Raw genomic sequence first — 17,320 nt, forward strand, 5'->3', positions numbered from 1 at the left:
GTAATTTGATGGAGCAGGAGAGGAACCACAAGGCATTTCCAGGTGCTGCTGAAGTGGGCGGTGTTTGCTCTGGATGAGGAACCCTGCTGGTCTACAAGTTAGTCCTTGGGTGTCAGTAGCCCTGGTTATTAGTACTGTACTGCTTAACTTAGGAAGTGTTCAAACCAGAGCCCGTTAGATGATTTGTTATTCTTGAAATGAATGCCTAAGTTAGTGGAACTCCTCCTTAAGTCAATTTGCACTTTCAGAATCTGAAGAGGACGTGGAGGAAGAACCAGAGGAACGTCAACAATCTCCTGAACCCGTGCAGGAAAATACCAATAACACATATTATGAGGCTCACGCCGTCAGGTACATTCCAAATCTCACAAATACATTGCACAAGAATAGTGACCACAGCTGAAGGCAACAATAAAAATTAGGTAGAAAAGTTAAATCGCGTGGAAGCTGAGAATCTGAAATACAAACTGGAAATGCTGGGAATACTCCGGTTCAGCAGCGACTGTGGAGAGAGAAAGAGAGATAACGTTTCCCGTGACGAAAGGCCATTTACCTGTAGCAACCTGATAAGAATGAGATCATTTGCTTATTGCTGGACTGGTTCAGGTGCGCATCATCTGTCTGAGCTGTCATCCTTTCTGAAGCAACCAAAAGATATTGTGCATCAGGATTTGGGGCAGAGCGTCAGCGGTCAAGGGGTTGACTGAAATAGACAGATTTTTGGTGTCTCAGGGAATCACGGGGAATGAGGCGGGAAAGTGGAGTTGAGGGAGATCAGCGAGTGATACTGACTGGCTGAGCACACCTGATGGGCTGTGAGATCTACTCCTATTTCTTACACTTTTAGGATGATTTTTTTTACAGGAGTCTTTACTTTGGCGGCAGTGGTCAGTGTTCGCACCAATGCCCAGAATACCAAACCATACGGGGGTAGCAAATACCCACCATTTCCTTAGAAAGCTCTGGCCTGCTGAATTATTCCAGTCTACGTTATTTTTTTGTATTTTGCCAAGCTTTATTTATTCAGGGACGTGAGCATCATTGGCTAGACCGTCATTTATTGCTCATCCTAATTGCTCTTGAGAAAGTGGCAGGGAGCTGCCGCCTTCAAGTGCCAAATGTAGTGTAGATACACCCATAGAGTGGTCAGGAAGGGAGTTGCAGGACTTTAACCCAGCAACGGTGAAGGAACGGCGATATATTTCCAAGTCAAGACAGTGTGTGACTCAGGGATTGGGGCGGGGGGGGGGGAGAGCTTGCAGGTGATAGTGTTCCCAATCGCATCCTGCCCATGTCCTTCGAGGCAGGTTTGCAAGATGCTGTATTGCACCTTGTAGATGCTGCACGCTGTAGGTGTGATGTGCTCGTGATGGAGGGAGTGAACGTGATGGGGTGCCTATCAAGCTGGCTGCTTTGTCCTTGATAGTATCCGGCAGCTTGTGTGGTTGGAGCTGCACTCATCCAAGCAAGCAGGAACAGGGATGTGCTGATGATTTTGGTTTGCAATTTGCACCCGAGACTTGGTACTATCGGCTGAGTATGTGAGGGAAATGCAGGTCATTTTGGTTGTTGTTGCTGGGTGCAGTTTTTAAGTAGAATTCCTTAAACCTGCAGTGGCACTGTTGCTTCCAATGCTGTTTGTACAAAGTTTTGTTGGTTAACATTTAATCACACCAGCCACGTTTCCTTTGAAACCGAAGCTCGGTTGCGTCACGGTTCCATTTTCTTTGCATCGCACTTTGTTTACCACTTTTCCGAGGGTTGCTGGAATTTGGAATTCCCTTCCCCAGAGAGCAGCGGCAGAGAGGGGCATTGAGTATATTCAAGGCTGAATTAGACAAATTGTTGATAAACGGAGTGAGAGGTATTTTGGCTTTCTTAAAGCAGGTTTTTGGCATGCTGTGTAGAAATGTGTCTAGATTTTAACCATTGCGTTTTAAAATTTTGAAGTAATGGTGTGGAGGAAACCCTGGAAGAGCCCGCACCTGAGGCTGAGCCTGAACCGGAATCCAAAACTGAGGAGACAAAACCTGAACCCGAGCTGGCAGAGAAGAGTGTGGAAGAGCTGGAGGAGAAGGCGCCATCTCCTGCCCCGGTGGAACCAGTTTCTCAAACTCCAGAGGCTCCCAAGGTTAATATGAGTCATCCTCATTGTGTCACTTACTCTTAGTGGCAGGTGTAACTTTTTAATAAGCCTAATTTTTTTTTAAAAAGTGCTTTCCAAGTAAAACTACTTTGTATATAGACAGGACTGCAAAATGATGTATGGATTGGTAAACTAACTCAATATTAATATTAAATCATAGTTACTAAAGGTTAAAACTAAATGGTAAGTTGCAGCAGTTTTAATTTGACCATATGAAATAGACATGTTAAATGCAACTGCCCGATATAATTAGCATCAATAAGGTGCCAGTCTGCAATCTTACCCTGTGTAAAGGCTCAGGAATTTTTATATTTGAGGGAATGCTTTATTTCTTGATAGTAGCATAGGTATGTGTTGCATTCTCTGCAGGCTTTCTCCTGGGCCTCAGTGACAAGTAAAAATCTGCCTCCTAGTGGTACAGTTCCTTCCTCTGGAATTCCTCCCCATGTTGTTAAAGCACCAGCCTCACAGGTAATCTGTGAATGGACATGCATATATATAAAAATTAATTCAAATTGCTTTTCTTCAAAAGAAAAGCTTAGATATTCTGTCTTGTTTTTCAATTTGGATTGGGTAATAATTAAATAAAGAAAGAACTGCTAGCATAGCTTTGTGTTGGTAATTGTTGGTACATACCCGTGATAGAGTAATGTCGGTTGATTACTAGAGGAAGACTGCTTTTGTTTTAGGCAGGAAGTTGTTAATACAAGCCTTTCTTTTCCAAGCGTGTGTTCGGTTTGTTACTTGTTGCAGCAAGCCAATGTAGCCACTTCATTATTTTCTGTTCTTCTTCCTCCACTTTTAATTCCAGCCAAGAGCTGAAGCTAAAACGGAAACCCAATCTCAGCCCCCACGGCCTCGTGACCAGAGACCCAGGGAGAGGATGGGCTTAATGTCCCGAGGGCCGAGAACAGGTGAGCTGTACAGATTTCACTAACCATGTTTCGAGTAAAAGTGGAACTTTATAAAGATTACCAGAACTGTCAGGTTTGTAACTATCAGGAAAGATTGAACAGGCTCGGGCTGTTTTCCTGGGGAAGGATTTGATAGGGTGGGCAAAGGTGTTTCCGCTTGTCGGGAGACCAGACCTAGGGGTCATCGATATAAGATAATCACAACTGAACCCAACAGGAAATTCTTGCCCTAAGGAGTAGTGAGAAAGTGGAACTTGCGACCACAGAGTGGTTGAGGTAATTAGAGTAGATAGGTTTAAGACCTATCACACCAGCCACGGGGCGGCAAGGTAGCACAGTGGTTAGCATTGCTGCTTCACAGCTCCAGGGTCCTGGGTTCAATTCCCGGCTCGGGTCACTGTCTGTGTGGAGGTTGCACATTCTCCTCGTGTCTGCGTGGGTTTTCTCCGGGTGCTCCGGTTTCCTCCCACAGTCCAAAGATGTGTGGGTTAGGTTGATTGGCCAGGTTAAAAATTGCCCCTTAGAGTCCTGAGATGCGTGGGTTAGAGGGATTAGCGGGTAAATATGTGGGGGTAGGGCCTGGGTGGGATTGTGGTCGGTGCAGACTCGATGGGCCGAATGGCCTCCTCCTGCACTGTAGGGATTCTATGATTTCTATGAAGACGAAGCTGGATAAACACGTGAGGAAAAAGGGGTAGAGGATTATGGTAGGATTCGCTGAAATAAGGTGGAAGTCTGCATGGACTGTTTGGGCCAAATGCCCCGTTTCTGTGCTGTGAATTCAATATCAATATAGGGAAAATGTGAAGTGGAGCAGATAGCTGATGGGGCCTGAGTGGATGAGTTAGTCACCTTGCTCGTTTGGATTTGGGTTCGGCACCAACAGATGTGAAGGGCGGTCGGCTCTGAATCCAAGCTGCATGTGGCATGAAGTTGACAATCTCAATGCGATGCAGTGGCAGCATAAAAGCACCTGATTTTGGCATTAAGTTGGCAATCTTGATCAAGTGAGAGAGTCCACAAGATAGTGTTAACACTGGTGCTCTTTGATGATGGGGCTCTTTATCTGTCCTGAGGATAAGAACATAAGAAATAGGAGCAGGAGTAGGCCATCTAGCCCCTCGAGCCTGCCCCGCCATTCAATAAGATCACGGCTGATCTGACAGTGGTTTAGTTCCACTTACCCGCCCGCTCCCCATAACCCTTAATTCCCTTATTGATCAGAAATCTATCTACCTGTGACTTAAACATATTTAACGAGGTAGCCTCCACTGCTTCAATGGGCAGAGAATTCCAGAGATTCACTACCCTCTGAGAGAAGAAGTTCCTCCTCAACTCTGTTCTAAACTGACTCCCCCTTATTTTGATGCTTGACACTGAGACTGGGGTATTGATATAAATGTTACCTTCCACAATACTAACAATGTACATCAGGAACAGGCAACAATTCAGACCAAGCTATAGCTGGGATGCTGGGATCTTAAAATGTAAGGGAACACAGTTGGGTGATGGGCTGGTGCAAATTGGTACGGGACTTGATAATCACAGCAGCTTTCCTCTGGACAAAAGTTAACAGAGGGTGGAGAATGCGAGGCCAGTCAGGAGAGGATGGAGTGCCCCAGTCCAGAGGTGAGACAGCATCAGCGAGGGACATGGCAGCAAATGGCGGGAGGTCAGGAGAGGCAGTGGGTGATGGAGGAAATCTGGAGTTAGAGAGTCAAAACAGAATGAGAGGATTGCAGCATGTGAAATAGTCACCAGGGATTGCCATCGAGTTAGTAACAAAGGAATGACGGTGGAGTATTTAGCCGAAAAAACTCAGTGACTTACCTGAGACTGCATATTAGACAATGAGAATGGCGGCATGCAGATTGGGGGTGCTGGGGTACAGGGGTTGGTGGGATGGTAGAGATGCGTGTCATTGGCATACATCTGGAAGTTGAGCTCTTGTCAGTGGTTGGCATTGCCAAGCTGCAGCATAGACATGGGGAAGAAGATTGGGACTCCTGTGGTGCCAATACAGTGCGGGAAGAGAAACTACAACTGAATAGGCAAGCATGATAACTCATGAGCAATAAAATAATGCATCCCCTTTTTGAATGTGAGCATTAGTTATTTGTTTGTACAGATGTGGATTAACAAGTTTAAAACAGGAATGTTATTGTGTGTTGCAGGTCGAGATGTTGAATCAAATGAGATTGAGAACCGAAGAATCATCCGTTACCCAGATAGTCACCAGCTCTTTGTTGGCAACTTGCCCCATGACATTGATGAAAATGAACTGAAAGACTTCTTCATGAGTGAGCAAGGATCATTATAGTCCAATTTAAAATGTCTGAGTAGTCCTTTACAGAACGTGGATAGATTAATCTCGCATATACTAACCTGGAAATCTCGACCTCTCAACATTTAATCGAGCAGCAGTTTGCTGCAGCTTCACATTTACACATATTTGAGGTCTGGTGTTGTGTGTGACCTCTTGTGCATCATAATCCCAGCTTCTGAGCTCTCCAAATCTCACAGGTGACTTCTGAATCAGTGTGGGGCCTGCCGCTACATTATTCATTTGGGGTGAAAAGGGGAAAGAAACCAAAACCAATATTGAGGATCAATCAGCCCGACCATGTCATGTTTCTGACTGTCCATCAGATAAGTTGAAAGCAAGGATAGTAAAGGCTCACTGCTACACGGGAAGAGAATATTCAACCAGGTTACCTTGTCCATAGCCTCCTGAGTTCATTTGCTTCAGTTGTTCCACGTTCTTGTCTTTCATCTGTCCCCATTCCGAGGGTTGGCCGCACTATGAACAATCTTTCTCCACTGATTTCTATTCCCCACTGCCCTCACTGAGAGAGGCCAGTCCACGTTCTGATCTTATCCATCCATCCATGCCATCTTGGGTCTTTGTGCACATTCTGCAGCTCTCTCACCTCACATTGCCCCTATTTCCAAACACACCCCTCCTTTTTGCATCACATGTCCAAAACATGTCAACTTCCCGGATAATACTGCCTCAAATAGATTCCTCTTAACACCAGCTTTGTGAACGTTTGGCTGTCCATAACACATGTAACATCCGCCTGGGACCTTTCATTTCTAGTGCTCTTATTCGAGCCTCGTTACTCTTTGTGATGTCTGGTTTTCACAGCCACACATTATTCTGGCCACGCAAGGGCTTTCAGAAGATGAATTTTCATTGTGATTGAAATTCTATGACTGTTCCATGCTCTAATAAGAACATAAGAACATAAGAAATAGGAGCAGGAGTAGGCCATCTAGCCCCTCGAGCCTGCCCCGCCATTCAATAAGATCATGGCTGATCTGACGTGGATCAGTACCACTTACCCGCCTGATCCCCATAACCCTTAATTCCCTTACCGATCAGGAATCCATCCATCCGCGCTTTAAACATATTCAGCGAGGTAGCCTCCACCACCTCAGTGGGCAGAGAATTCCAGAGATTCACCACCCTCTGGGAGAAGACGTTCCTCCTCAACTCTGTCTTAAACCGACCCCCCTTTATTTTGAGGCTGTGTCCTCTAGTTTTAACTTCCTTACTAAGTGGAAAGAATCTCTCCGCCTCCACCCTATCCAGCCCCCGCATTATCTTATAAGTCTCCATAAGATCCCCCCTCATCCTTCTAAACTCCAACGAGTACAAACCCAATCTCCTCAGCCTCTCCTCATAATCCAAACCCCTCATCTCCGGTATCAACCTGGTGAACCTTCTCTGCACTCCCTCCAATGCCAATATATCCTTCCTCATATAAGGGGACCAATACTGCACACAGTATTCCAGCTGCGGCCTCACCAATGCCCTGTACAGGTGCATCAAGACATCCCTGCTTTTATATTCTATCCCCTTCGCAATATAGGCCAACATCCCATTTGCCTTCTTGATCACCTGTTGTACCTGCAGACTGGGCTTTTGCGTCTCATGCACAAGGACCCCCAGGTCCCTTTGCACGGTAGCATGTTTTAATTTGTTTCCATTGAGATAGTAATCCCATTTGTTATTATTTCCTCCAAAGTGTATAACCTCGCATTTCTCAACGTTATACTCCATTTGCCATATCCTCGCCCACTCACTCAGCCTGTCCAAATCTCTCTGCAGATCTTCTCCGTCCTCCACACGATTCACTTTTCCACTTATCTTTGTGTCGTCTGCAAACTTCGTTACCCTACACTCCGTCCCCTCCTCCAGATCATCTATATAAATGGTAAATAGTTGCGGCCCGAGTACCGATCCCTGCGGCACGCCACTAGTTACCTTCCTCCAACCAGAAAAACACCCATTTATTCCGACTCTTTGCTTCCTGTCGGATAGCCAGTCCCCAATCCACTTTAACACACTACCCCCAACTCCGTGTGCCCTAATCTTCTTCAGTAGCCTTTTATGGGGCACCTTATCAAACGCCTTTTGGAAATCCAAAAACACCGCATCCACCGGTTCTCCTCCATCAACCGCCCTCATCACATCTTCATAAAAATCCAACATGTTCGTCAAGCACGACTTTCCCCTCATGAATCCATGCTGCGTCTGATTGATCGAACCATTTCTATCCAGATGCCCTGCTATCTCCTCTTTAATAATGGATTCCAGCATTTTCCCTACTACAGACGTTAAGCTGACCGGCCTATAGTTACCCGCCTTTTGTCTCCTTCCTTTTTTAAACAGCGGCGTAACATTAGCCGTTTTCCAATCAACCGGCACTACCCCAGAATGCAACGAGTTTTGATAAATAATCACTAACGCATCCACTATTACCTCTGACATTTCTTTCAATACCCTGGGATGCATTCCATCCGGACCCGGGGACTTATCCACCTTCAGTCCCATTAGTCTACCCAGCACTGCCTCTCTGGTAACATTAATTGTATTAAGTATTTCTCCTGCTGCCAACCCTCTATCGTTAATATTTGGCAAACTATTTGTGTCCTCCACCGTGAAGACCGACACAAAAAACTTATTTAAAGACTCAGCCATATCCTCATTTCCCACTATTAACTCCCCCCTCTCGTCCTCCAAGGGTCCAACATTCACTCTAGCCACTCTATTCCTTTTTATATATTGATAAAAACTTTTACTATCATTTTTTATATTAATTGCTAGCCGAGCTTCATAGTCTATCCTTCCTTTCTTTATCGCTTTCTTAGTCTCTCTTTGTTGTTTCTTAAATTTTTCCCAATCACTTGTTTCTCCACTATTTTTGGCCACTCTGTACGCAGCTGTTTTTATTTTAATACTCTCCTTTATTTCCTTCGTTATCCACGGCTGGTTCTCCCTTTTCTTACAATCCTTGTTTTTTGCTGGAATATATTTTTGCTGAGAACTGAAAAGGATCTCCTTAAAAATCCTCCACTGTTCCTCAGCTATCCTACCTGCCAGCCTGCTCTCCCAGTCTACCTTAGCCAATTCATCCCTCATCCTATCATATTTCCCTCTGTTCAAACAGAGGACACTGGTTTGGGACCAAACTTTCTCCTCTTCCATCTGAATCAGAAATTCGACCATATTGTGGTCACTAGACCCAAGAGGGTCCTTCACAATAAGATCCTTAATTCTACCTACCTCGTTACACAATACCAGATCCAAAATAGCTCGTTCCCTCGTCGGTTCCGTAACATGCTGTTCAAGGAAACTATCCCGACAGCATTCTAAGAACTCTTCCTCCATTCCACCCTCACCGACTTGAGTCTGCCAGTCAATGTGCATGTTGAAGTCCCCCATGATTATTGCCGTTCCGTTTTTACACGCATCCCTTATCTGCTTGTTTATAGCCCTCCCTACCTCAACATTATTATTTGGGGGCCTATATACCACACCTACTAGTGTCTTTCTCCCTCTACTATTCCTCATCTCTACCCATAATGATTCCACGTTTTGTTCCTCAGAGCCTATGTCATCCCTCAGTACTACCCTGATGTTATCTCTTATTAATAGCGCGACCCCACCACCTTTTCCTTCCTGTCTATTCTTCCTAAACGCCTGATACCCCTGGATATTCATCTCCCAGTCCTGGTCACCTTTCAGCCACGTTTCTGTAATGGCCACTAGATCGTACCCACTCGTGCTGATTTGCACCATCAACTCATTTACCTTGTTCCGAATGCTTCGTGCATTCAGGCAAAGTGTCCTTATTCCAGCTTTTATCTGGACCCGCTTTGATGAGTCGCGAACACCCTCTCCCTCTACTCCCTTATCTAAATTACCGCCTTCATTCACTTGCACCCTCTCCTCTACCATTAATTTTGTAATTCCCCTTACCCCTGCATCCTCCACCCCATCAATTAGTTCCTTGATCCTAGTCAACTCTTCTAGCTCCCCTCCCCCCAACCTATCTAGTTTAAATTCTCCCCAGTAACCTTAGCCAACCTACCGGCCAGGAGTGAGCTTGCAACGCCATGAACCTAAATAAAGTAAAAGTTTATTTATTAGTTACAAGTAAGGTATAGATTAACACTGCAATTAAGTTGCTGTGAAATTCCCCTAGTCACCACACTCCGGTGCCCGTTCAGGTAACCAGCACGTCTTTCAGACTGTGGGAGGAAACCGGAGCGCCCGGAGAAAACCCACGCAGACACGGGCAGAACGTGCAAACTCCACACAGACAGTGACCCAAGCCGGGAATCGAACCCGGGTCCCTGGCGCTGTGAGGCAGCAGTGCTAACCACTGTGCTACTGTGCCACCTCGCCGGAGTTTCTTAGTCTTTGCATCTTCTGCGATGAGTGACCCACGATAGGGTAAGAACCAGCTGCATGGTAATCTTTGTTCTTCAGCCTGCTAAAGTCTCTTTTATTGTTAGCCTTGTTGCTGCATTTGGAAGTTTCAATTTGTGTTTTGTCTTTGCACTGCCTAGGTTTTGGCAATGTGGTTGAGCTCCGTATTAACACAAAGAGCAGCGGGGGGAAGCTGCCCAACTTTGGATTTGTGGTGTTTGATGATCCAGATCCTGTCCAAAGAATCTTGAGTGCCAAGGTAACAACTGAACTAACAAAACTGCATTTCTGTAGTGCCTTTCGCAATCTCGGGACATCCCAGCATGCTTCAGAGCCACTGAAATACCTTTGAAGTGTGGTTGCTTTTGCAACATAGCAAATGCTGCATCCATATCACACACAGCAAGATCCCACAAACAACAGTAATTGTAAATTAGATGGGGGCTCTCATCCAATCGTGCCTGCCGGAAAAAGCAGCTATTTGGTCTTCAGCTGAGAAAAGGGACTGTCCTTCCCTACAGAGCTCATACAATCAGGTTAAACAGAAAGACATGTACTAATATCACAGCCTCAGGGGTCACAAAGTAATTTACAGCCAGTGAAGTATTTTGGAAATGGAATTGCTGTTGAATTGTAGGAAACTGGGCAGCCACTTTGTGCACAGTAAGATCCCACAAACAGTTAAATGCACATAATGTGGCCATTGCAGTGGTTGAAGGTTAAATAATGACCTGGGGAGAACACTCCCGTTCCACAGATACTGTTGTAGAGCCTTTTGCATCTACCTAAGAGAGCGCACACAGCCCGAATTTAACATCTCATCTGAATTGTGGCACCTCTGACAGTGCAGTCCTCCCTCAGTACTGCATTTGGGGTTTCAGCCTCGTTTAAGGGTTAAAGTCTGGAGTGGGGAATTGACCCACTGAGGTATGACCCACTGAGGTATGACCCACTGAGCTGACCCGTACCAGAAATGATGCAGACATCAGAAAAATATAGATTTTTTAATGAAGCTATGTGGAGTTTTCATCCCGCTGCCCACTAAACCTGAAATCTGTGTCCACAGCCAGTCATGTTCCGAGGTGAGGTCCGCTTAAATGTGGAAGAAAAGAAAACGCGAGCAGTCCGTGAAGGGGAGCGCAGGGGCGGAGATGACCGCAGGGACAACCGCCGCAGCGACAGAGGCTCTGGTCCACGGGGCATGATTGGCGGTGGGATGATGCGGGACCGCGACTCCCGGGGACCTCCGCCCAGAGGTGGCATGGCACAGAAGCTGGGTCCTGGACCCGGGAGAGGTGGATTGCCCACTGAAGGCCGGTTTGCTGGACCCCGTCGCTAAGAGCCACCGCTCCTGATAACTCGCTGGTGACACCATACTCTTCGTTTTCTCTTCTTTCTTTGCGTTATTGTTAATTTTGGCTTTGGAATGTGACACAGCCTGTTTTTCATCTCTCTGTGAAAACAAGCCTTCTTTTTACCAGTTACATCAAAGTGATCATTTTCCCTCTTTTTGGAACAGGATTTAAGCAAAAAAAAACCTGGTGTAAGGACCTGGAAAAAAACCAAACAAATGGCTTTGATTTAATTGGAACCCTTCTTAAAGGTCTGAAGATTCACCCATTTCGAAACAAAAACACAACCTCGGGTCTTTGGTGCAACTTGGCTGCTTTATTTTATAAATGTGTCAAGTTTCTGCTCAGTTCTATTGAGGCAATCAAATCGGTGCAATTTGAGAAGCTTGCCTTGATATTTTTCTTTTTAGAAATACTAGGCTCAAGAACTTGCATTCATGCACTCATCATAATGCACTAATGGGTACTCTTTAAAGCGTCATTCGCCATGGCAACTGCAGGAGGAGACGGGTGAAGATCCAGCCACTGTCCACTTTGACAAGGGAAGGATGACTGACCAGATGTGGGCTCTGAATCTTATATTTGCTGTGGCCGACACATTTTCCCACATCTGTAAACCGTAATGGACAATGTTTGAAACAGTTTCAGATGGAGATGGATTTTTTTTTTCTCGAACTAAAAATTGAAATACAAAAGCAATTGTGAACTCATTAACAGCCCTGAACTTGTGTTTGGTGGCATGTCTGCTAGTTTTTCTATCTACCCACTGCAATACAGGGATGCCTCGCTGCTTGACACCAGTTTTTCTTTCTCTCGACCTGTGCAGTTATGAATGTGCAGCGAAAAATCATAGCTAAACTTTACTGTTTTAGTTCTTTCAACGTGTAAAGAGCATGATGGTGCCTTCTATTGATACGTCATTCCAGTCTCACTGGCAACTCTTCTACGGATTGTACTAACTGCTGTGTTGTACAAAGCCAAACAGCTGTAAAACCTTACGGAATCACTAGTGTGTTGACAAAATGCAAAGATGTGAAAAGCTGCAGCATCCTTGCTTTGGGGGGGGTGGGGGTGGGGTGGGAGTTGGGGGTTGGGGAGAATTAAAAAAGATTGAAGAAAGAAGAAAATTGCACAATCCATTCATCTATTCCGAGCTATGTGTGGTTTTTTTTGTATCATTCCTGCAACCTGATGGTTGTTTCTGCATGTTTGTGTTTTGACATTGGAAAATTAGGTATTTAAAATCCAAACCCATTACTGTTACCTTGATGAAAAATATGCAAAGAGTATGGTCGTGCATATAACGGTTATTTAAAGATGTGTTGCTGATCTGTACGATTTTGATCCGGTCTATCTATAAAGTATAACCTCGAGGGAAAGCTATATTATGCAAAGGTTCAAACTGATTGCTGCGTGTTCTTCCTGAAAAAAAAAACAAAATGGAAGAAACGGCAGTGCGGTCAACATAAAGGATTCTGCAGCTTTCAATCCAGGAACAGCAGCAGCTTGTGCTCCATTTGTGCCAATGTTTGGCTTCACCTGAACGACAGCTTGAGAAGAAGGAGCATAAGATGTGTGGAAATAACCCGTGCGAGCTTGGTACAGGTGAAAGCTGTTTGTTGTAATGAGTGATGTCATTAAGTCACAGCTTCTAGCAGCAATGCACATTTATCAGTGGCGCAGTGATTTGTTTACATGCACAGCTTTAAGGCTGTCCCTTGTTGACTGTTCAGCAAACCTGGCAGACACACGGCAAAGTTTACTTGTTTCTAGGTGTTGATGGAAAGGAAAAACGTGTCTGTTGGTTTTGATTTTTGTTTGAAAATTTCTGAGGTCTTCCTTGTTTTGATGGTAGTCTTGCACTATTTCTCAAATTCTGGGATACATTAGTAGTTTTTGTGTTTCCAATCTTGTTTAAACTTATTCCCGACTGATATCTACTTCAGATTTGTCAATGTGGCCTGGAAATATTGTACTTGAAGTTTCCATCGGGCAAGGAAGGGTTACTGTCTCTTTTCTTCCACCCCCCCCCCCCCCCCCACCCCAAATCTTACTTGAAACCCTCGCCCTTGGACGCAAAACTTGGTTTCAGTATCATTTGCACAAGTTCATTGCCAAGCAGTTTACCAGAATTTTACAGATTTCTGCTATACTAATCGCTACACCTCACCAGCACTGAACTTCATCTTCACTTCAAACCACTCCTGGGAACGGACACTAATCCCAGCAAGTGCTTGCGTACCAGTTTAGTTAACTTGAGAAAAACAGGTGAGCCATCCTTCAACCCGGCTTGCTTCTCACTCACTTTAAGTATTGAACAAACATACAAAACAGAAAAAAAAACCCAAGAATCTGGTAACATCAGAATGTGGTGACTTACTGGTGATTTTTTTTCACTGAATTTAATTGTGTGCTCTTGTCCTGTTTCCCCATCCCCTAGAATAGTCAATAATACCCCAAAAGCAAAGTTAGTAGACTTTTCCCACTGAGTGTTATTACTGGGTGGCACTAGATGCTGGTATATATTACTGTACTCGAGCAATATCATTCCATTTTGCCAATGGGATGGACTTTACCACCTTGGCTTCTGTGGGTATTATAGATAATGGTTTTCCATCTTCAAAAGCTGATATGTTTGGCCATCTTCTGCTGTTAGAACATAGTAATAGTTACACATGTTGCAGGTGGCAAATCTTCATTTTTGATTTTCATTTTTTTTGAATGTGTTGGACTAAACATACAATAAACTACTGATGTCTGAAGCATTCAAATTGGTCTTCAGTCTTGTAATTCCTGTCTCATGGCTTTAGAATTTGCACCTTTCATGTCCTTGAGCAACCAATGATGTGCATTTTTAAACTGTAATCCCTTCTTTCCCCCTTCTTGTAAGTGACATGTTTAATATGATCAGCAAGATCCCACAAACAGATGAATAGTGACGGTTGAGGATTTGAATGTTTGGGCCATAAGAACACCGCTAGGATGGGGGGGGAATGGCCATTCGGTCCCTCGACCCTGCTCTACCATTCAATAAAGTCATGGCTGGTCTGATCTTTGCCTCAACTCCACCTTCCCTGCCTGTTCCTCATAACGCTCGACTCCCTGACATTGCGGGCCAGGAGACGAGGAAAACTTCCGATTGTTCTAGAAAGGCCACAAGAACTCCCACATGGCAGACTGGTACAAAAACTAAAATCACATACGATTCAAGGTGGGCTGGCTAGATGGATACAGAACGGGCTTGGTTATAGAAGACAGAGGGCAGGATTTTACTGCCTCGAGCGAGACCGGAAATAACCAGCCGAGGTCAACGGACATTTCCGTTGTCCGCCCCTCGCCCGCTGCGTTTCCTTGACAGGTAGGGTGGTAGAATTCTGGTGAGAGTAGCGGTGGAAGGGTGTTTTTCAGAATGGAGATCAGTGCTGGGACCTCTGGTGTTTGTAATATATATAAATGATCTGGAGGAAAATGTGGGTGGTCTGATTAGTAAGTTTGCGGATGACACAAAGATTGGCGGAATTGCTGTAGTGCTGGGGATTGTCAGAGGATACAACAGGATGGAGATAGATTGGAGTCTTGGGCACAGAAATGGCAGATGGAGTTTAACCCGGACAAATGCGAGGTGATGCATTTTGGAGGATCAAATTTAGGTGTGAATTATACTGTAAATGGCAGAACCCTCCGGAACATTAACATAGAGAGGGATCTGGGCGTGCAGGTCCACAGCTCCCTAAAAGTGGCAACACAGGTGGACAAGGTGATTAAGGCAGCATACGGCATGCTTGCCTTCATCAGCCGGGGCATTGAGCACAAGAGTTGGCAAATCATGTTGCAGCGATACAAAACCTTGGTTAGGCCGCATTTGGAGAATTGCGCGCAGTTCTGGTTGCCACAATATCACAGGACGTGGAAGCTTTGGAGAGACTGCAAAGAAGGTTCACCAGGATGTTGCCGGGTCTCGAGGGTGTCGGCTATGAGGAGAGGTTGAATAAACTAGGATTGTTTACACTGGAAAGACGGAGGCTGAGGGGAGACCTGATAGAGGTCTACAAAATTATGAGAGGCACAGACAGGGTGGATAGTCAGAGGCTTTTTCCCAGGGTGGAAGTGTCAATTACAAGAGGGCACAGGTTCAAGGTGAGAGGGGGAAAGTTTAAGGGAGATGTGCGGGGGAAGTTTTTCACGCAGAGGGGTAGGGGTGGGTGCCTGGAACGCGCTGCCAGAGGTGGTGGTGGAAGCAGGCACATTAGCAACATTTAAGAGGCATCTGGATGGGTATATGAATAGGGAGGGAATAGAGGGATACGGACCCAGTAAGGGCAGATGGTTTTTCTTTGGTTAGGGCATCATGATCGGTACAAGCTTGTAGGGCCGAAGGGCCTGTCCCTGTGCTGGACTTTTCTTTGTTCTTTATATCTTGCAGAATAGTCAGGTGGGGTCTCGATTGGGCATCACATCCGAAACGTGGTACCTCCAACAGTGCAGCACCCTCCCGTTACTGCCTGCTAGGTGCTTAAGACTGAGGGTGGGGTTTGAGCTACTGACTCTGGTGTGAGTGCGACCACTGAACCAAGCTGTTACTTGCATGTTTCTCTTGCGGGGCAGCCATATCTGTGTAGATATTTACAGTAAAGTGCTAATATATCTTCGCACACATGAGTCAGCATTTGATGTATTTCCAAAAAGTCTTTGGCATCGCTCCCAGTGTGCTTGCAAACTCAATGCTCACTTTCCGTTTTGCTCTGCTGGGATATTGATTGAGTAATTGGCTGGAGTGGTGGTGAAACAACCTGGAACCTTTGCATGAGGCTGTTGACTGCAGTGATTGGGGAAGGTGTACATTTCTGTGGATATATAATTTGAAAGGCTTCTCTCGATTGGAAAATAAACAATTGTGCCAGAGGATTAATATCAAAGCATGTTTGTTTACTCTGATCTAGAACTGACACTCCAGCTGCAGAACTTAAATGCTGGCTTGCCAGTCAGTTTGTTCCTTGTCTGTTACGGTTGAACCTTTAGCAAAATAATGTGCCCGGTTTCATAAATGTTGCATTCATATTTGTCACTCATAAGAATTGTTTTTGAACATTTTTGTTCTCTCTGGAACATAAGGGTTAATTATCCAGAGGTTTGTGTGTAACAATTAACTCAATTTCTTGTTCTAACTGTTCTTATATTGTATTGTTTTTGATAAAAGATATTGGTGTTAGAATTCTGTACTTGGTAAAATTAATTCAAAGTGTACGGACTGCAGCTGGCCAGTGTTGGTGAGCATCGTTCGCATATAAAGCTACTACAGATGAATAAGATTGGAGTGGGCAACCAACATCCAGTTACCCTCAGTGACTCATTTGATCTAATGGAATAGCAGAAGAGTCTTGAGGGGCTGAATAGCCTCCACCTGGTTCCTGTGTTTCCACACAATGCAACTTCAAACTGAACCTTGATATTGTCTTTACATCAGTCTCTTCATCAGTGGTTTAAACCTGTTGTGTCTTTTCGAAGCTTGTGCTTCCTAAGCAGAATAATAAGATGGACCAGCAAGTTAATATTGTCTCTCGAGTATTTGATTGCTGCATTTGTCTCAGATCTTGGCTGCACCTACTTATGTTTTGGTCACCATCTCGCACCAGAGGATTTGCATCTTTCACAAGCTGATTCACCTGTATTCCTGGTGAGTGGAGATGACTAAAGCAAACTCCCTTTGGAAAGCTGCCTCCCAGATTCCTGCAATGGGGCAACAGGAAGGCAGCTAACAGTCTGAAGTCCTCATTCTAAACCTCCTTCTCCTACCTCTGACCAATCAATCCCTATCTCTTGGTCTGTCCTATCACAGCAGTAGGACAGGTCCACCAGAGGTGTTGGCACAGTGCTGTACAGTTAAAAGGGAGTGGAAAGGAGACTATTGTCAGATCCAATATCAACATCCAGGCGGTTACCATTGACCAGAAACGGAACTGGAATAGCCATATAAATACAGTGGCTACAGGGATAGGTCAGAAGCTGGGAATCCCGCAGAGAATAACTCACCTCCTGACACCCTAAAATCTGTCCACCATCTACAAGGCACAATTAGGAGTGTGATGGAATACTCCCCACTTGCCTGGATGGGTGCAGCTCCAAACATTCCAGAAACTCAGCACCATCCAGGACAAAGCAGCCCCGCTTGATTGGCACCTCATCCACT

General features: G+C 45.0%; 1 protein-coding gene across 2 annotated transcripts in view; it reads left to right on the plus strand.

Moving 5' to 3' along the window:
• Window positions 1-13,901, plus strand: part of g3bp2a (G3BP stress granule assembly factor 2a) — a 29,155-nt gene extending 15,254 nt beyond the window's left edge. Inside the window, exons 6-12 of one of the 2 annotated variants that reach the window (XM_078204423.1) lie at window positions 249-351; window positions 1,951-2,131; window positions 2,516-2,617; window positions 2,958-3,060; window positions 5,235-5,360; window positions 9,922-10,040; window positions 10,848-13,901. In XM_078204423.1, the coding sequence (XP_078060549.1) occupies window positions 249-351; window positions 1,951-2,131; window positions 2,516-2,617; window positions 2,958-3,060; window positions 5,235-5,360; window positions 9,922-10,040; window positions 10,848-11,120 (1,007 nt within the window). In that variant the 3' untranslated portion in view covers window positions 11,121-13,901. The remainder of the gene's footprint in view (window positions 1-248; window positions 352-1,950; window positions 2,132-2,515; window positions 2,618-2,957; window positions 3,061-5,234; window positions 5,361-9,921; window positions 10,041-10,847) is intronic. The other variant, XM_078204486.1, reaches the window with a different exon arrangement.
• Window positions 13,902-17,320: the final 3,419 nt, after the last annotated feature.

Source organism: Mustelus asterias, chromosome 1 (genome assembly GCF_964213995.1).
Source record: "Mustelus asterias chromosome 1, sMusAst1.hap1.1, whole genome shotgun sequence".
NCBI lineage: Eukaryota > Metazoa > Chordata > Chondrichthyes > Carcharhiniformes > Triakidae > Mustelus > Mustelus asterias.